This window comes from Panthera tigris, chromosome D3 (assembly GCF_018350195.1).
Source record: "Panthera tigris isolate Pti1 chromosome D3, P.tigris_Pti1_mat1.1, whole genome shotgun sequence".
Classification (NCBI taxonomy): Eukaryota; Metazoa; Chordata; class Mammalia; order Carnivora; family Felidae; genus Panthera; species Panthera tigris.
The window spans coordinates 44,304,437-44,324,945 of NC_056671.1; the positions used below are offsets into that span (position 1 = coordinate 44,304,437).

The window sequence follows — 20,509 nt, forward strand, 5'->3', positions numbered from 1 at the left end:
TTTTATTGGTTTTTGCAAAGGCTATTTATTAAAATATCATGTGATAATACTATTTAAATACTGGGTGCTGCAATTACTTCCTGCTGTAAGAATACCATTTCAATTCTAAAGGCTACAAAGAACAAGGTCCACAGTACCTCTCAAATCACAACGATTTAATTCCTTCCTCTCCCCCCACTGTGCCCTCCTCTCCCGGAAAATACAGTACCTGCACCAGGGTTTTCAGAACTCAACATTTAGATGTGGGGGATGGGAAGAGGTTGGGAGTGTAGGAGTGGGAGAGTTCTCTCATTTTTGGCGTTGCTATTCTTCTCTGCCTGAGTAAAACAAACCCCCGTTGTAAATAATCTTATGAACAGTGACAAAAATAGAGGACCCAATTCCTTTCTGCTCGCATCTATCCCTACAAACTTCACTATGGCCCTCAACGCACCCATTTCTACTCCAGAGCAGCCCTACCTGTGTCCAGACCCTCATGTCCAACCCAAATTACTCTGTGACCTTGGACCCAGGCCACTGCTCCCCTCCAAGATCCCCACATCACAGCCTGCAGAGGCCTTAAGGTTCGGGTCGGGTCAGCGGGCAGTGGCGAAGGCAGGGGAGCAAGCTGCAGGAACCGCAAATCCGCGATGGCTGGTGAGGCTGGTGAGGCTGGCTCGGGAAAAACGCCGGGAAGGAAAGACGCCAGGGGCGGGGACGAGGCCGGGGGCTACCTGCCGGCCAGCGGCGACACCGCCCCAGTAGTCTTAATGGAAGCCCTCGGGGCTCCGGAAGCCCTCGCGGCCGCCTTGGGAGCCCTGACCTGACCCGGTCCTTGGTCATGGCCCCTTATTACCTCTGGCCGCCTACCAAGCAGCAGCAGGTGATGAGTTGACTGGGCAGCCGAGACGCGCAGGTTGATTGCCTACCTCAGGCGACAGTGACTCTGAGCCGCCCACTCCCTCCCAGTGGCTCCAGGAGCCCGGAACAGAGAAGTAGCAAGAAGCGTACGATGCAAAACGACACAGAATGTGGGACAAGGGGGGGGGGGGGGGGGAATCGTCCAGCCTCTCCGGAGAGGCTGGCAAAAGGGACGTGAGGACGCGGGCGGCACGACAGTAGGCGGCGGGGACAGTCGGAAAGCTAGCGTACCTTCCTCACTCCTGGCCGAGGGTCCAATACCAGCGAGCGAATCGCCTCACATCCGGGTATCAGGAGACAGCCGCTTCTGCCGCGACCGCCGCCTCTCCCGCGGCGCAGATACGCCAAACTTCCGGCGACGACGGCGACGCCTCGCCCGTCAGATGGGAGTTACCTGTGACCGTCTGAGGCGCGCTTGCGCAACGCTCCTCTTCAGCCGTAACAGGCTCAGCTGACGTGCCCAGAAGAGGAAGATGGCCGCCACGCTCGCTGCGTGTCACGCAGTTTTTTACCCCGGCCGGGACCGCTGGGCGTCGGGGAAAAGCAAGGCAGCGTTCACCCTCAGCGCAGGCGCGGTGGGAGGCCTCGCGTGCACGCACCGCGGGTGGGCGCCTCGCCGGGAAGGGGCGGCGCCCCCAGGCGGCAGCTTCTGGCCCTTCCCGGGGAGGTCTCTTGGAATAAAGCCACTCACGCCCCCAGCGGTGGTAGTTTGTCTTGGTAATGCGTCGCCGCCGAACCCTCGGTGGGTTGTGGGAACTGCTCTCTGCGACCTTCAAATACCTTTAATCTTCGATATGGGGCAATGTAAAGAAAAAAAAAAAAACAAAACGGAAGGCAGTTGACCCTTCTCTTTCCTTACCCCACACTGCACTCCAGCGCTTCCAAAAAATCCAGGGCTTCATCTTGTCTTTGCACAGTTTCTTTCTTGTGTGCGGGCGCGCAAGAGCCGACTAGAAATTGTAGAACGTTCCACCAGATTTAGTCATGGCGGGTGTTCAGACAAAACTGTGGCTCTTCGAAGCCTCTAAAGCTAGAGCCTAGGTTTCTATCACTAGGATTCGTGGTTCCCACAATCCTTTTGAACACACTTAACTGTGCTGATTTTATTTGCAGAACTGTGAGGTTGGGTAAAATCGGTACTCATGCTTTTGAGAATCTGAAGACATGATCACACGTGGGTTCTCCCCGACCTGCTTTTTTGGAACTTAATAAAACCAAATGTGCTCTAAGTTTGTAAAGCCTGGTGTCAAGACTGATTTTCTGACAATACATTTTCCATAAAACTTTATTGAGCTACTTGTCAGTTTCGTCTGGAAAGAGTCTGTGGTTTAAAAACCACAACCAGATGTATTGATGGGTGAGGCCATTGTCCACATCACCATACCTTGTTACTTGGGAACACAATGTTACATTAATGGCATATGCCAAATGGCTTTAATAGGGAGTGGGGGGTGACTCAGGAGTAGACTGCCAACCTGATTGAAGTGGTTTATGTACCAGGCTATCTCACCTATATCTGCCTTCACCTTTAGATTGTGAGACATCTAAACCACTTTATTTTCAGTAACTCAAATTCTGCCATATTTACAAGTTTCCTTTCCCACAAAACAGGCCTCTGCTTCTGAGGAATCTATTCCACTCTTTGTTGAACTGGTCACCATCAGAAGCATAGGAATCCTTACAAATGTCACGCCATGTGAACTCATGTATCTATTTCAGTATATAAGTAACTCATATTTGATGTATAATTCATGTCTGCCATTTTCTAGATTTTCTCTTCTAAAACCAAATATAGTCAGCTTCTTAAACATGCCATGAAAGTATAAAATAGTTTCTTTTATAACACCGAATTATACACATCAAAGTTGCTAAGAGACTAGATCTTAATTATTCTCACCACAAAAAGCAAATAATTATGAGACATGATAGAGGAGTCAGCTAAGATGGTAATCATAATTGCAATCTATAAACATATCTAATCAACTCACTGTATACCTTTTTTCTGGTTCGTTTCTTTTTGAGAAAATGAGAGAGCATGAGCAGGGGAGAGGCAGAGAGAGAGGGAGACACAGAATCTGAAGCAGGCTCCAGGCTCTGAGCTGTCAGCACAGAGCCCAACGCAGGGCTTGAACCTACAAACTGCAAGATCATGACCCGAGCCAAAGTCAGATGCTTGATAGACTGACCCACCCAGATGCCCCAGGTTATATGATTTCATGTCCATTATATACCAATAAAAATGTTTAAAAAATTGTTTTATGGGAAAAATAAACTTTCTTGAGCACTATTCTTTATCATTTTTTAAAGTTATTTATTTTGAGAGAGAGAGAGTGGGGGGGGAGGGGCAGAGAGAGAGAGAGAGAGAGAATCTCAGGCAGGCCCTGTTCTGTCAGCGCAGAGCCCATTGCAAGGCTTGAACCCACGAACCATGAAATCATGACCTGATCTGAAGTCCAGCACTTAACCAACTAAACCACCCAGGCACCCCTCTTTACCATTTTAAAAGATATGTCACTTCTGATTCATTAATGCCAGAGGTCTCAATTTGTAGTTAAATTCTTAATTATTCTGTAATGTCATTTTTGACAAAACTTGTCTTGCTTTCTATCAATGGTTTTCATTGAGAGCAGTCTGTCTATGAACTTTCGAATTTGGTTTATTTGGTTATCTACTAAAAGAAATCATAATGAACTGAATAAATTATCTTGCTTGACTGAGCTTTCAAAAATTACAGAAACTCACAGCAAACTGATCCCAGTAAAAAGACAGGCCTCCATTCCTGAGAGCTCCTGAGAAAGTTCTGGGGGAGAACTCTTATTAATTCACATTTTGCCATGTACACATGCTGAAAACACATGCTGTGCCCTAGATAATGCATCTTGGTGCTCAACATTATGGTTCTGTAAATTGCGAAGGTCTTTTTCACAATCCTTACACCAAGAACTACAAGCCCCTCCTTGTAAATTCTCCTGAGAAACTCAAAATTGTGAATGTAATCTAGAATTGTTTAAATTGTTTTCTTTTCTAATTCCAAATTGCAGAACATACTTTTCTGCATGAGGATAGCTACTTCTAAAAACCAATAATGGGGGCACCTGGGTGGCTCAGTTGGTTGAGCGTCCGACTTTGGCTCAGGTCATGATCTCATGGTTCATGGGTTCAAGCCCTGTGTCGGGCTCTGTGCTGACAGGTCAGAGCCTGGAGCCTGCTATGGATTCTGTGTCTCCCAGTCTCTCTCCCTCTCACCTGCTTGTGCTCGCACTCTCTCTCTCTCTCTCTCAAAGGTAAATAAACATTAAAAAAAATTGTTTTAACTAATAATGAAGCAGTTGCATTGTTCCACACATCATATTTTCACTTCCTTGTTCCTTTTCTTGTGACCAATCTAAATGCCTATAACCTGTAAAACTTCTGCTAACTCACAGAAGACAGAGTAGTCTCACTTTCAGACTGATCCTTCTGCTAGCAGCAAATAAAGCCTTTTTCTTTATTAGTCCACTCTTGTTGACTTTATTTCAAGACTCTTGACATTTTGAGAGAGTTACTAGGAGAGAGTCAAAATTCTAAGCAACTTCAATCTAGAAAACAAAAACAAAGAAAAAGTCTAGTTGATTTGGTATAAATTAACTGATAATGGCATTTCAATGTGCCATTTTCTGGGAAACTCACTACTTACACATACAAATAATAATGCTGGCCCCACATACTTGAGAAGGAATGAGTAAGTGTTAGCCAAATTAAAGAACTAAATTACAAAAGTCTGGAGAGGAGAGTGAGCTTGATGAGTTTCAAGAACTCAAACATTCCAATACTATTGAGGGGATAAGAGATTAAAAGGTAGGCAGGGCCAAAGTAGGAAGGAACTTGAGGATAACAGGGAGGAGTACCCTGTGCTCAATACTTAGGTATACTGTAATGAGCAATACACACAGGGTCTCCTTCCTCATGCGGCATACATTCTAATGGAGAAGACAATTATTTCACAAATATTTATTGAGGGCATGTTCTGTGAAAGTCACTATTCAAGATGCTGGGTATGCAGAAATTAACAGAACAGATACAAATTCCTGCCTTCAGATAGTATATTTTCAAGTTAGTTAATAAATAGGTAATTAACAATTAAATGCAAAGAAGGAAATAAATATGGTAATAAACAGGGCAGCAGTATCTAACAAACTTTCTGTGCTGATGGAAATGCCCTAGATCTGCACTGTCCCAAAGTGTAGCCATAGCCACAAATGCCTCTTGAGTAATTGAAATGTGAGCATTGCAACTGAGGAACTGGCTTTGTAATTTTATTTACTTTTAATTTAAATAGCCACATTTAGGCATTTTTTTTTAAATCCATGGGCTTTTTAATATGGGTCATGAGTTTTGATTTTTTTTTTAACTCTCTCCTAAGACTGATTCTTCACTTGGTTCTACTGCCTCTCCATTCACATCCAAAAGGATAGAGTATTCCCTGCAAAGGTCTGACTGGATCAGCCTGCATTCCAAGGCCACTGTGGACAAGTAATATAATGTGATGACTGACATAAGGGTAGAGTCAGCTTCCTTGGGAATACATAGATCATCAGGAGATTATTAGGAACTGGTGGGAAGACAGAGGGATATTGAGCAGGCAACACACAAATGAACATTAACAGTCTTGCTACTCATATGATGGTCCATAAACTAGGGGCATCTTCATCAACTGAAGGCTGAACTGAACTGAAGGCTTTTAGAAATATGGAATTTCAGCCCCCAAACCAATTGAATTAGAATTTTCTCTGTTTTTAATATTTATTTTTGAGAGAGGAGACAGAGAGAATGTGAGTGGGGAGGAGCAGAGAGAGAAGGGGGACAGAGAATCCAAAGCAGGCTCTGTACTGACAGCAGAGAGCCTGATGCAGGGCTTGAATTCATGAACCGTGAAATCATGACCTGAGCCAAAGTCGCACACTACTACTACCTACTGAGTAGTAGGTACTACTACTACCTACCTACTGAGTCGCACCTACTGAGCCACCCAGGTGCCTCCAGAATTTTCATTTTAAAGTATCCTCAGGTGTGTCCTATGCACCTAAAAGTTTGATGACCATTGCCTTACAACATCCAAGAGTTCTGATAATCAGGGATGAAGATCAGGCTGGAGATACAAATTACAGCCATGGTTTTAGAGATCACCTAGGCTAAAGGACAAAGTATCCATATGAAGAGGACATGGAGGGTAAGCCCTGATACACTCCAACATGCAATGGCTCAGTAGAGAAAGAGGCAACTGAGACCTAGAAAGTGTAACTAGTGGCATAGAAGTAAAACCAGGTGAGCTTAGCATCCTGAAAATCTGGAGAGGAACATGTTTCAAAGGGGTAGTATTCGTGTTAAATACAGCTGAAATACTGAGTAAGATGAAGATAGAGGTTTGTGTTGGAGGTTTTTGATGACTTTTAGAAAAGCAATTTCAGTGAGTTTGAAGAGTGAAATAGAGGTGATAAAACAAGTGTAGACAGTTCATTCAAGAAGTTTTTGTGTGAAAGAAATCTGACAGTAGTTGGAGCTGCATCAGAGGAGAATTTTGTTTTAAGATAAATTTGTATGCTTATAAAAAAATCCCATAGAGAGAGAAATTGATAATTTAAGTTTGGAGATAACTGAAGGAGTGAAATTCTTGAGAAAGTGAGACATGGGATCCAGACTACAATGGAGAGGAATTTGCCTTGGAAAGGAGCAACAATACTTCTGTCCTTCTAACTGGAAGAGCTGAAGGATGGCTTCTGGTTTTCTCACAGTAGGAAATATTAGCAGAAAGTGATTTGAGAGGCTATAAAAGGTTTCAGAGGGAGAGAAGACAGAAGGTATGAAATAGTTTATGAGCTTATTAGAAAATCTCTCCACAGTGTAGGGTATCTTTGTGATCAGAATTTAAAGTAAAAACAATCAGTTAATCTGTATGATTTCTTTCAGGTACATTAAGTAGTGCAGAGGTTCCTGGTGTTGAAGAAGAATTAGCGTAATTCTTGAGCTTTCTCAGAAATTTCCTTTGTTCACGAGTGTATTTAGTGTTGCATAGTACACGGCTTCCGGCCATGGCAAAAGGCGCACTAACTAGATTTGATATCCTCAAATCCACCTCTTACTGGAAATTTCCTCCTGCACCAGGTCTAAACGCCCTCAGCAGTCGTAAGACACACCCCCAGCCGCCAGAGGCCGCAGTGGCGTTCCGCGCGGCCGGAAGGGAATTCGGTCCAGCGCGGCCCGGCGTTTCCGCTTTGCGTTCACATCGCTTCTCGCGCTCTTTACGTCGGTACCCAGGGAGTAGGCGTTTCCGGCCATTCATACTCCTAGGCTTTTTGGACTTGGGTGGTCGCGTTTTGTGCGCTATCCGACCGAAAGAGTGCCGGCACTGCTAGGATGAAGCTCGTAAGGTGAGGAGGTGACCCAGCCGGGTCGGGGCTGTGACCATTTGAGCCGGGAGCAGCAGGCCGGGCTGCCTAATTACGGGAGGCGCGAAAGCCGCGTGCGCGCGCGGCCTGGTAACGGCCTCCCGCGCCCGCTGCTCCCGCCCCATCTTGACCGCGCCGCCGCGGGCGCTGGGCCTGGGCTTCAGACTGAATTGCGTGCGGATCCCGTGTGTCTTTCGAGAGGTGGCCGTAAAGGCCTGGCGGTTTCGTCCCATCTAGTGTCTAAGAGGTCTTAAAGGTGCAGCGCCAGGCTTACAAGCTCTTATTTTCGGTTAGTTGAAGATTTTCGTTTCATTGGAATTTGTGTTCTTAGTCTAGGTTACTTTTCTGGTCCCTCTCTGCCTGCAGGAACCCCAAATATAACTAAGTGTTCGCTCCCTGAGAACGTGGGTGACACAAAAATTTTATGCGTTGAGTTAAATTAATGAACTTTAAAAAAGTACCTAGAAGCTGCAGGACTATCTGGAAATAATGAAACTCATTTCCGAAATGTCTTAAATCAGTGTTGGACTTCTGATTTCATTACCTTTTTTTAGTTTATTTTTGATAACTTTTTAGATTTAAGGTTACTCAACTAAGATTTCCTTTCAAGATAGTTCTTTAATTCAGGGGAAAAAAATCTCCCAACTTCAGGCAGAATCATTTTCCATATTTGTGGCTGATTATGCAGGTAATCGCATTCTGTTTTATTTCTGTGTTTAAACTTGATCGGTTAGTTGAGCCTATTGGTTTACTGATTTGAGGAATTCATTATAAACTGCTTGGAAAGAGATTTGGTTTTGGTGTTTTTCCCTGAGGCAGAGAGCCTGGAACATAGAGAACGTCTCTGATTAAGTTAGCAGTTACAAGTGTAACAGCTAGTCAGTCCCTTGTCTGAATCAAGGTTTGTCAATTGCGATCAGTTACTGGGCACCTGTTACACTGCACTGGTAATGGATTTTTTTTTTTTTTAATTTTTTAAAGGCAGAATGCTTGCCTTTTTGGAACTTCCTGTTTTGTGAAGACAGACAAGTAGATAATTTCTAGTATGGTTGAAATAACATATAAAACCTGAATATGTATTTCGAGTGGAGTTTATAGAGAGATGGCATTTAAGGTTAACTTTTTGTCTATTTTTGTTTGAATTTAGCTTTGGAGAAAAACACCCCAGAATTTAAAGTATATTTTCACAATTTGTCGATAACTGTCAGTCTGAATCTATTTATAGTTAATTTTTGTGCAATGCTCTTTGGAATCAGTTTATCTCATTTAAAGTTATTGTGGGTTGTGACAGTTTTCCCGAAAAATTTAAAAGCTGTACTGAATCTTATTCTGTGTATTAGACTGTAGAAGTTAAATGTCTTCTTACTGGAGAGTGTATTTTGTGCCAAGAAAATGAGTAGTTGTTTAACTGGTTTGCATTTTCAGTTGACTTATTTCTGTACAGGGGTTGGTGGCACCTTACTGTCACCTTAACCAAAAATCTGGGTGTTGTCTTTTGATATCTTTCTCTCTTAATAAACTGATAAGTTGACAGGTTTTCACAATTTTACCTACCTCCTAAAAGTAGCTCTTGTTACCCAATTTTCTTTGGTTTTTAAAATTTTGATAGTGGATTTGGATACCAAAGGATACTATATCAATTGGATATTTAAGTTTCAGTAAGTAAAAAGAATTCCGATAGTGAAGGATTCATCAGAAAATAATTCAAATCTGTTTGGTTCCTGGGCTGGGATAACTGTCTATTTTTCCTGCCAGAATACCTTCACTACCATTCCAGTCACACCACCAAGCCATAAAGGCTCCTTTTTTTCCACCCAAGATTTTTTATTTTACCTCTTGAGGTAACTATCTCATGCTATGAAATACAGTATATATTTGCCAATTTAAAAAAATTTGCACACCTGTGTAACCCAAACCCCTGTTGAGATATGGAACATTACCAAAACTTCATTTCCCTCAAGCCCTTCCCAGTCAGTCTTGTGTTCTCATAACCCCCCTGGCAATCAGTTTCTTCTACCGTTGCTTAGTTTTGGTTTCAGTAGAATTTCATATACGTATTTGGAATTATGCAGTATGCATTCTTGTGTAAAATGTCTTACGCAGCATATTTTTGAGATTCATCCACATTGTGTCTTGTATCAGTAATTTGTTTAATTTTATTAGTAGATAAATTCATTGTATGTTTAAAAGTTACATGTTTTGGGGGTGCCCGGCTGGCTCAGTTGATCTTGAGGTTGTAAACGTGAGCCCCCACGTTAGGTGTTTGCTTAATCTTAGAAATTTAAAATTTACATGTGTATTTTCTTTAAAATTGCTTTGAACATTCTTGTGCAAGTCTTTTTTCATTTTGGGCGGTGGATATTTAGGAGTGGAGTTGCTGGATCATAGCATCGTGTATACTTTAGTTCTATAGGAAGATTCCAGATCATTTTCCCAAGCGGTTATATACCATTTTACACGCCCACCAACAGTATATTAGAATTCCAATTGCTCCACACCCTTAACAATATTTGTAGTCAGTTTAATTTTAGCCATTTCATTGCTTGTGTAGTAGTGTCTTATTATGGTTTTAATTTGCATTTTCTTTTTTTTAAAAAAGCCTTTTAAATTTATTTATTTTGAGAAAGAGAGAGAGAGCGAGAGTGTGGGGGGGGTCTGGGGGGTGGGGGAGGGGTAGAGAGAGAGAATCCCAAGCACTGTCCGTTGCAGGGCCCCATGTGGGGCTCAAACTCACAAACCATGAGATGATGACCTGAGCCTCAGCTTAACTGACTGAGCCACCCAGGCTCCCCTTGCATTTTCCTAATGCCTAATGATGTTGAACACTTTTTCACCTGCTTATTGACTATTCATGTATCTTTGTGAAGTGTTTCATTTTAATTGTGTTGTTTTATTATTAAGTTGTAGGAATTTTCTTTATATAACCTGGATACTAGTTCTTTGTCAGGTATAACTATTCCCAGTTTGACTTGCTTGTTCATTTCCTTAATGTCTTTTGTGAGTAGTAGTTTATTTTGAGGAAGTTTTAATTTACCAGCTTTTCCTTTTATGGTGATTATCTGTGTACTGTCAAGAAGTTTTTTTGCCTACCCTCAAACCATAAAGTTATTCTCCTATGTTTTCCTCTTAAAGCTTTATGATTTTACTTTTATGTTTAGGCCTGTGATCTGTCATGAATTAATTTTGGTAAGTGGAATGAATTAGGGGTCCAGGTTTGTTTTTTTCAATATAGATTTCCAATTATTCTATATTCTTAGGGAATGTAAATCTCTATTACCATAGATTGTATCATTTGTTGGAAAGGTTTTCCTTTGCCCATTGGAGTGCTTTGACAGTCCCATTGGCACCTTTGTAGAAGATTATTTTATATATACATATATATTTATTTATATTTGTACACGTATATAGTATATGTTTAGTATATAAATATAAAGAGAGCAAGTGGGGGAGAGGGACAGCGGGGGAAAGAGAGAGAATGTTAAGCAGGCTCCACACTGAACCTGTGGTGATCCCTGCAACTCTGGGATCATGACCTCAGCCAAAATCAAGAGTCGGATGCTTAACCGACTGAGCCAACCAGGTCCCCCAAAATTAACTATATAAATGTGGGTCCATTCCTGGACTCTATTCTGTTTCATTGATCTATTTGTTTTTCCTGTGTCTTGATAACTGTAATTTTAACCTATGTACTGCTCTAGCCACCTAAATTGTCTTCCAGTGTGAATATGACCCTGGTGGTACTCCATTGATGAAAATTCTCAAGTAGCTCTTTAACAGCTTGGGCTCCGCATGAAAGGAAATTACCTACCTCTTACCTACTCATTTTCTGGGACTTAACATTCCATTGGTAGTGTAGCTGTAATTTCTCTGTGCATTGTGCTATTTCTTATTCCCAAATCTTTGCTCTGGTTTCTTTTTGCTGTGTGTTTCCAACTTTTCAGACTTCTTACTAGAAGTCCACTAAGTTCTGACTCCCTCCTATCCATGCTACATTATGTTCCTGGTAAAAGCCTGTGCCTACATCCATTACATTTTAAATTTAGTTACCTTTAAAATAAAATCTTTTATGTGTCTGTCCTTTCTATTAGAGTTTGAGCTCCTTGGAGGCCTAGTCCTACTTATTTTTAATCCTCATTGCCATGCACAGGGACTACCAGATAACATATAATGATAAATATTATTTAAAAAACATCCTTGGACTTGTTGAAATGTATTTTGGTTCCTTCAGAAGCCCTTTTGCTTACTTTGGTTTTCCTTTTACTTCCTTCCATATGGTAGATTGTTTGATTACTAAAAGGTTTTATTTTTACTTTAATACTACTTTCAAAAATGATTTGGACTTCTCTAAAAGTTAAATATTATTGAGTGGGACAATTAATTATTTTTTTTTTAATTATGTAAACTCTGTGCCCAACATGAGGCTCAAACTCATGACCCGGAGATCAAGAGTTCCTTGTTCTGCCTACTGAGCCAGCCAGGTGCCCCATAATAAAAGATTTTTTGAAAACCAAAGTTTGATAATGGAAAGAAACTATTAGATGAAATTCTAGGCTAATATAGTTATAAGTGATTATTGTAGAGGTAAATTAAAGAATTCTTACCCAGTGAAATAAAGCATTAACAATTAATTGAGAGAGCCTTTCTTTCCTTGACAGCAAATATGAGAAGTATTCAACATAATGGATCTTTATACAAGTCAGATTAACTTTTTAAAATTTGGGACTTAATATGTCGCAATCCAAGTATCCCCCTTTTCCATGGCTGGCAGTGCCACTAAAAAAGTGGTATTTTAAGATTGTCTTCTTTTTTATTCATTGAAACATTTCAGCGAACTGTTGATTTAGTGCCCATGACCACCCAGGATTAGGTGTAAAGGTCTTGATCCCTACCCTAAGCAGTAGTCTAATGGGGGAGAAAAATAGGTGATCCTACATGTACCATTCAGTGTGATACTATGATAGGGTATACAAAGTCTGTATTATAGATTAGAAATTTTCAATGTGGACATTATTGGATCATAGTGAAGGATTATTGTTCATCATCCTGCATGTGATTGTGGTATTATGATTACGTAGGAGAATGTCCTCATTAGAAAATTCATGATGGGGGCGCCTGGGTGGCTCGGTCGGTTAAGCATCCGACTTCGGCTCAGGTCATGATCTCACGGTCCGTGGGTTCGAGCCCCGCGTCGGGCTCTGTGCTGACAGCTCAGAGCCTGGAGCCTGCTTCAGATCCTGTGTCTCCCTCTCTCTGTGACCCTCCCCCGTTCATGCTCTGTCTCTCTCTCTCTCAAAAATAAATGTTAAAAAAAAAAAAATTAAAAAAAAAAAAAAGAAAATTCATGATGAAGACGATATGAAAGTATAAGTTGTGTGGGGACATACCCACATAAATGGGAACATTTTATTTATTTTTAATGTTTATTTAGAGAGAGAGTGTGAGCAGGGGAGGGGCAGAGAGAGAGAGAGAGAGAGAGTCAGTCCCAAGCAGGCTCCATCCTGTGAGCACAGAGCCTGACATGGGGCTCAGTCTCATGAAACGCAAGATCATGAGTTGAGCCAAGAATAAAGGTAGATTTCTACCTCATGCTGCATGGAAAAGAGATTAATTCCAGGTAGATTAAAACTCAAAATAGAAAAGTAGAAGAAATAAGACTTTTTACAGTCTTGGGGTGGGAATATACTCTTACACAGATTAATACCTGAGGAAGATTCAGAAATTTAACAATATAAAAATGAAAACCACAAACAAAACACGAATGGCTGTGGCAAACTGGTAGAAAATAAAAAAAACTTTTGACCTAATTGAACATGTGTGAATAATGTGAATAGGTAATTCATAGAAGAAATGCAAATTCCCCATCTTCATGAAAAGATGTTTAATCTCACAAATAATAAGGAAAAACACATTGTCTTTTTTTCCCTGTAGAAGTGACAAAAATTTAGAAGATCGGTTACAGTTAGTGTTGCTAAGGATTTGCATAAATGGATTTGTGATTTCTAAATGTCTTTAAACTGCTAAATGAGAACTACACGGTATAGAAGTCAATAAAGTTATGGCTCAGTTTACATAAAAACATTTCATCTGTATGCTTATGAATGCATGTAAAATGGTCTAAAGAATCTCCCCATATACATTGGGGGGGGGGGGTGTTACAAAGGGAGACTTTTAGTGTTTATACATACAGGAAGCATGTAATTTTTTTTACTATCTATTATAATTTGTTTTTTCTTCCATTTTAGTGAGATAGTTGACGGATAATTCTACATAAGTTTTAAGGTATATAGCATAATGACTTGGCTTACATATATTGCCAAATGATTACCACAGTAAGTTTAGTTAACATACATCATCTGTTATGGACACCAAAAAAGAGGGGAAAAAAGGTTTTTTCCTTGTGATGAGAACTTTAGGATCTACTCTCTTAGCAGCTTTCAAATGTACCATGTAGCAGTGTTAACTATAGTCATGTTGTACCTCACATTCCTAATACTTAATTTACCTTATAACTGGAAGTTCGTACCTTTTTCACTACCTTCATATAATTTCTTGATTTCAGTTTTTGTGAATTATAATGATTTTATGACCTGTATGCATGGCTTGGAGATAAAGCTGTAAAATGGTTTAGACAATCAGAAATGTCCAAATAACAGTTTCTGGTATTACATTCCTTCATAAATATTAAAGGTATAATTCAAGGAAAACTGAAACTGTCATGCAGATTATTAACAGGAATTGGTGCAGGTAGCATCTACAGCAGATTTTGAACATCTAGAAATTTCACTCTTTCACTCAAAAGATTTTAAAGTGTTAAAGGTGAACATTTGTTGTTTTATTTCCACGTTTTTATAGATTTTTGATGAAATTGAGTCATGAAACTGTAACCATTGAATTAAAGAATGGAACACAGGTCCATGGAACAATCACAGGTAAGGATACAGGATGGCTTTTTATAACACTTTTTTCTACCTCTTCCACCTTTTAGACCAGTAAGTCCTTGAAGATAGAGGATGGGGTTTTCATGTTTGATTACCTTGGGTGAAAATATATATGGGAAATAGAGTATTTGGGAGTATTTACTTTTAGTTTTTTTTCTTATGTGTCTAACTCTTTGCTTTAATAATATTGTATGCGTAGTTTTATATTTAAGGCTACTGTGATGGATATTCACTGTGATGGATATTCACTCATGGTAGGTGGTCCCCCCAAGATTGCAAAACTTCAAAACAATTTCTGAGCCAAATGAATGAAAATGCTATCTTAGCATGTGATCTCAGTCTCTGAAATATTTAAACTGTAAGTTTATAAATAATTTAATTTAATTTATTATTTTTTAGAGCACACAAGCAGGGGAGAGGAGCAGAGAGAGAGAGAATCTTAAGCTCTACACTCAGCATGGAGTCCAACATGGGGCTCGATCCCATGACCCTGGGTTCGTGACCTGAGCCAGAACCAAGAGTCAGATGCTCAACTGACCAAGCCACCCAGGAGCCCCTATAAATTTTTAATGTGTAGATCCAGCATCTGAGTACACCAAGAGAAATATATGGTGTTAATTGGTGTTAATATAGTGATAATATTTGAATATACTCACATTTGCAACACGAATTGCTTTGAAAGGAAATTGATACAGTATAAAGTTTCAATACCATATGGTCCGTGACCATATCTGAGGAAGAGTAATTGCTATTCTGTTGAAACTCCATAAGTAAGGATTTAGTTTGCTCTCTCCTGAACTCTGTATTAGATGTGGTGGAGGAAGGAGAGTGTTCTTCCCACTTTTTAGGAACTCAAAATCTAGTGATGCTTGACACAAAAAAACCATAATATAAGATTTGCCTAACATATATAGTAGGTACTTAATAAGCTATATCCTGGGTGGGGGAAGATTTTCAGCTCATAGGATGAGCAAAATTTACGAAAATCTGTTCTATTCCCCTCAGTAACACTAGTTACTGTTACAAGTTACAGGATGGGGCGCCTGGGTGGCTCGGTCGGTTAAGCGGCCGACTTCGGCTCAGGTCATGATCTCGCGGTCCGTGAGTTCGAGCCCTGCGTCGGGCTCTGTGCTGACTGCTCAGAGCCTGGAGCCTGTTTCAGATTCTGTGTCTCCCTCTCTCTCTCTGCCCCTCCCCTGTTCATGCCTCTGTCTCTCTCTGTCTCAAAAATAAATAAACGTTAAAAAAAAAAAACCAAGTTACAGGTTATAAGTTTTTTGCATCCTGTATGAATATGTGTTTTAGTCCTCATAATAAGGATATTGAGGATTGAGTTAAAACGTTTTAACACGCAGTTCCTAACACGTAGAAAGCGCTCATACATCTCATTTTTTCCTCCCCCTTGATGGATCAAGATCCCCAAGGAGATAGACTATCTCAAAAGTATATTAATTTTGGAAAAGAAGAGGATCTCTTCTTTTTCAAAAGAAGGAGGAAAAGATTAGTAATAAAACTAATAAATTTGAGATGGATGTTGGGAAAGTTGAAAGAATTCATGTTTCTGGCCTAACTGCCTAGGGTCAGAAATAAACTAGATCTTGGGGTACCTGGGTGGCTGAGTCAGTTAGACATCCGACTCTTGATTTCAGCCCAGGTCATGATCTCACAGTTTGTGGGTTCGAGCCCTGCATCAAGCTCTTCACTGACAGCGTGGAGCCTGCTTAGGATTCTCTGTCTCCCTCTTTGTCTCTACCCCTCCCTTGCTTGCTATCTGTCTCAAAAAAAATAAACTCAATTTAATAAAAATTAACTAGACCTTTAGTTATCCCATTTGTTCAGCTATATTGGTAAAGGCTCCAGTAATTGGGTATTTCTACTATACTGCCATATATTCATTCTAGAAAATTGTTTTTATTTTGTAAAATCTCAAACTGGAAACATAGGAAAAATAGTTTGAAGCAGACCATTTAAAACCTGGGCAACTTGGTAATTAAAATACTAACAAAAACAGTAACGTTCCTTTAAAAAAAAAAAAAGTTAAAAAGACGTTAAATTCATAGTAACAAAAAATACTGCAGTACAAATGGAACTTTATATTTAAGAGAAGGATGAATCTAATTTGGTGGAATGGGGTATAAGGAAGTTATGGAGACAGAGAACATGCAATAAACATTGCTCACCCTGAGATGAGAATACCTGGGCACAGTGAGAATGAGTCATGGATACCACTCGCATTCCTCCAGAGCTTGTTGCATTCACATCTGTAAGCATATCTAACCGTGCAAAACATTAATGTCCTGGGGATAATCTTTGAAGAAAGGATTTCTGGTTTATACGGACATTCACCCATTTACTAGTTGTATTAAATTATGTCTTAGAAATGTGCACTCTAGCAGAACAGATAGCACTCTCTGGTATTTACTGTGGCCTGATAGGTAAACTGGTTGCCTTCTTTATCATGCTAATAATTGCCCTCTTTTTTCCCCTCTAGGTGTAGATGTCAGCATGAATACACATCTTAAAGCAGTGAAAATGACTTTGAAGAATAGAGAACCAGTACAACTGGAAACACTGAGTATTCGAGGAAATAACATTCGATATTTTATTCTGCCAGACAGCTTACCTCTGGATACACTACTTGTGGATGTTGAACCGAAGGTGAAATCTAAGAAAAGGGAAGCTGGTAAGTTTGAAAGATTATAAATGTTTTTGTGAATGTGTATTTAACATTTGTGAACACCACAGATTTTTTTATTTTGTTTTGATTCCCTGTACTTGCTGTGCATGCATATAGTATTTATTATGGTTTCTGGTGTTGATACCAAAGACTGATGCTATTCTTCTTGTCCCTTTGCATATCCTAGTCCCCGACCCTTTACACACTTTGGAAGATTTGGAGATTTAACTCTCTATTCCTGTTGTTCTGAACTTTCTTAATGACTTGGCATAGAGTCTTTGCTTGCTCTGTATTGTTTCCTCCATTTTGTTGTTTTGGCTGTTTGGTGGACCCCTTCAATATGGGTATTCTTGCCTTTCAAACTAAGAAATGGTATGTGTAGCTCTGATAAATGTCTTCTCTTTACTTACTGTTCTTTCTTCCTGGATTTTTTTAAAAATTTTTTTAATGTTTATTTATTTTTGAGAGAGAGAGAGTGAGCAGTGGAGGGACAGAGAGAGAGGGAGACACAGAATCTGAAGTAGGCTCCAGGCTCTGAGCTGTCAGCACAGAGCCCGATGTAGGGCTTGAACCCACCATCCATGAGATCATGACCTGAGCCAAAGTCAGACGCTTAACTGACTGAGTCACCCAGGAGCCCCTCTTTCTTCCTGGAATTCTTAATAATTGGGTCTTTTGAGTGATTGTCTAAGTCTTTTCTCTTATTTTTCTGTTTTTCCTATTTTTGACAGAGAGAGAGAGAGAGAGAGCGCGCGCGCGCGCGCGCATGAGTGGGGGAGGGGCAGAGAGAGAGGGAGGCACAGAATCTGAAGCAGGCTCCAGGCTTTGAGCTGTGGGCACAGAGCCCAATGCAGGGCTCAAACTCACAGACTGTGAGATCATGACCTGAGCCGAAGTCGGTCGCTCAACCGACTGAGCCACCCAGGTGCCCCTCTTTTTTTAAGTTTTATTTTGTACTCGGCATTGTATTCTTGGGTTTCTCTTTTTATTTTTTTTTATTTATTTTTTTAATTCCAGTGAGTTAACATAACAATATTATATTAGTTTCAGGTGTGCAGTACAGTGATTTAGCAGTTCCATATGTTGCCTGGTGGTCATCATGATGAGTGCATTCCTTAATCCCATCACCTATTTCACCCATTCTCCCGTCCCTCATTCCTTTGGTAACCACCTGTTTATTTTTGAGAGGGAGTCAAAGAGAATCCCAGGCAGGCTCCACACTGTCAGTGCAGAGCCCAGTGAGGGGCTTGAACACACGAACCATGAGATCATGAGCTGAAGTCAGATGCTTAACAGACTGAGTCACCCAGGTGTTCCTGGCCATCTATTATTTAACAAGAACCCTGAAAAGACAAGTTCTGGGAAGGGAGGCTGGACTTCTGAATTGGCGGGTCTCACTATAGAGTGGCTCAAGAGTTAATTGACCTCTTCACTGAGGAGACCCAAAATTTCATCACCTAGAGTGGTTTCTGGAGTTTGTTTTTTTTTTCATGAAAAGATTCCAGTCATCTACGGTGGGGGATATATGCCTGGTAGCCAGCATTATAGGAGCAAAGCAGGAGAAAGGGGCTAGGTGTTTTGTAGACCCTCACTTAATACAGGGTCTTGGTTTTGAGACTTTTTTTGCCTTCCTCCCACACTAGGAAATACACTTTGTATCATTCATTTATACAACTGAAACAAAAATCTCAGAATTCCTGAATTCTAATACATGCAAAAACCCGTATGTTTCCTGTCCTCTTTTAGTTCACAAAAATTTTAGGTTGCAGCCTATAGCTTGAAAAATGCTAAATTAATACCCATTCCCTTCCCATCGGTTCTGTGCCTCTTGCTGTTATCCACTTTGCATATATTTTCAAATCTGAAGATTTTTGCTTCAATGTCTTTAGGTTTATTTTACCTTTTCTCTCCTATGTACCTGTCAGGGAAATAATCATTAGCTTTGCAAGGTGTGGAAGAGAAGACTCGCCAGTCTTCTTGCTCCACATGATTGTCAACCATTTTGTTTTCAGCCACCTGCCTCGTCTCACCCTTGGCTTCCAAGATCCTAGGTTTTCTAGGAGTTATTCTTCCTTTACTAAACATTTACGGTTCTTAGTCTACTTTCTGAAATTTTTCAACCATTGTATTCCCTCCCTCCATTTTTCTCTTTATGGGTATTTATTGTTTTTACTCCTTTCCTGTCATGAGTAGTATTTCAGAAGGAATTGGAGATAAATGTGCTTAATCTGCCTTGTTTTAACAGGAGTCCTAGACTTAACTCTACTTCTTTGAGTGATAAGGTTGGCAACAAGGGGTAGAAGTTTAGAGTGTGACTGACTAGAACTTCATGTCAGGATTTTTTTAGTATTCATCGCTCTCTGAAGATTGAAAAAGTTCATTTGAGAAATGAGTTTTTTGTCACTATAATATTCAAGTAGGGTTAGGATGACCAGCCTACAGGAATATTGCTGTAAGGATTAAAGTACTTGGTTATGATTGGATCAAATGACTTAAGATTCTGGAGTCATAAGGTTGTTTGATACAATGTATTTTAGACTTTCTTGGCTTTGAATTTTGAACTTGGGTTCTATACAATAACAGAAAAGTCTGGCACATGGTGTTCATGTTCTGTTCCATTGATAGGATATCTCTTCCATCTTGTGTAAGGTTCAGATCATTTGGATTTTATTTTGTGAAGTTGAGACATGATAAAAAAAAATATTTATAAACCTGGTGAATTTCTCATAGATCAAATGAAATAAAAATTATCTTTGCAGGCCAGCAGCTTTGGGTTCTGCATGATAATGTATTGGAAGGATGGCTGTGAGGTCATATTTGAGAGAAGCTGGGTTAAAGTTTTCTTTCCTCTAGATGTTGTTTGTGGTGGCCCAGGTAACATCATTGCAGAAGAGAATTAACCTTGCTTTGTTTTTCTTTTTTCTTAGTTGCAGGAAGAGGCCGAGGCCGAGGAAGAGGAAGAGGACGTGGTCGGGGTAGAGGAAGAGGGGGTCCTAGGCGATAATGTCTCTCAAGATTACTATTTCAAAGTGATACGTGATTTGGAATATTTTTTGTACAGGCTTTGTTTATGTCAGTTTTTAATAAACATAAATGTAGGACACAGTTGTCTATTGACTGTCAAATTTTAATAGTTCATATAGATTCATGATATTTACATAGTAGGAGCTAAGCATTTCAACTAGGCAATCACAGACTGATTTCATTCTTAGATCAGACTTTTAATTTTTGAACTAAAGTTTTTGTATGAATGTATGTAGAATATGTACCTATTTCACATGCACTGAATATGCATTTTATTGTTTTACTTTGACTCCATTCTGTAGAACCTGCCTACGAGTGAAATAATAAGTTCATTTTGGTACTTCAGAAATTAACGTTCTCTGGATTCAGTCTGAAATTGATTCCCTTTTCCTGAGTTTTACTTTATGGAGATTTCCAATTCAGGAGTCTTAGACTTGTCTTCGTTAATGGGTTTTTGTTTTGTTTTAATCTCAATAGAATATAGTTTTACATTCTCTTGAGTTGAAACTGCAGATAACATTTACTAGATTATCAGTTGTAAGCAG

The 20,509-nt window shown here is 40.0% G+C and overlaps 2 protein-coding genes across 7 annotated transcripts in view; one reads left to right on the forward strand and one right to left on the reverse strand.

Annotated features, from left to right (window-relative positions):
• ESCO1 (establishment of sister chromatid cohesion N-acetyltransferase 1) overlaps positions 1-1,952 on the reverse strand; it is an 80,879-nt gene extending 78,927 nt beyond the window's left edge. The window contains exon 1 of one of the 5 annotated variants that reach the window (XR_006210062.1): positions 1,132-1,952. The gene's annotated coding sequence lies outside the window, so the exon portion shown is untranslated. The remainder of the gene's footprint in view (positions 1-1,131) is intronic. The other 4 variants (XM_042962695.1, XM_042962693.1, XM_042962696.1 and 1 more) reach the window with 4 other exon arrangements.
• A 5,215-nt stretch (positions 1,953-7,167) lies between these two features.
• SNRPD1 (small nuclear ribonucleoprotein D1 polypeptide) lies at positions 7,168-20,041 on the forward strand. 2 transcript variants are annotated; one of them, XM_042962510.1, is made up of 4 exons: positions 7,168-7,307; positions 14,178-14,254; positions 16,755-16,946; positions 19,868-20,041. In XM_042962510.1, exons 1-4 carry the CDS (start codon positions 7,294-7,296, stop codon positions 19,942-19,944), a joined length of 360 nt encoding a protein of 119 aa, XP_042818444.1. In that variant the 5' UTR covers positions 7,168-7,293; the 3' UTR covers positions 19,945-20,041. The 2 variants fall into 2 exon arrangements, with proteins under 2 accessions (XP_042818444.1, XP_007076045.1); XM_007075983.3 differs by lacking the exon at positions 7,168-7,307 and adding an exon at positions 7,443-7,614.
• Positions 20,042-20,509: the final 468 nt, after the last annotated feature.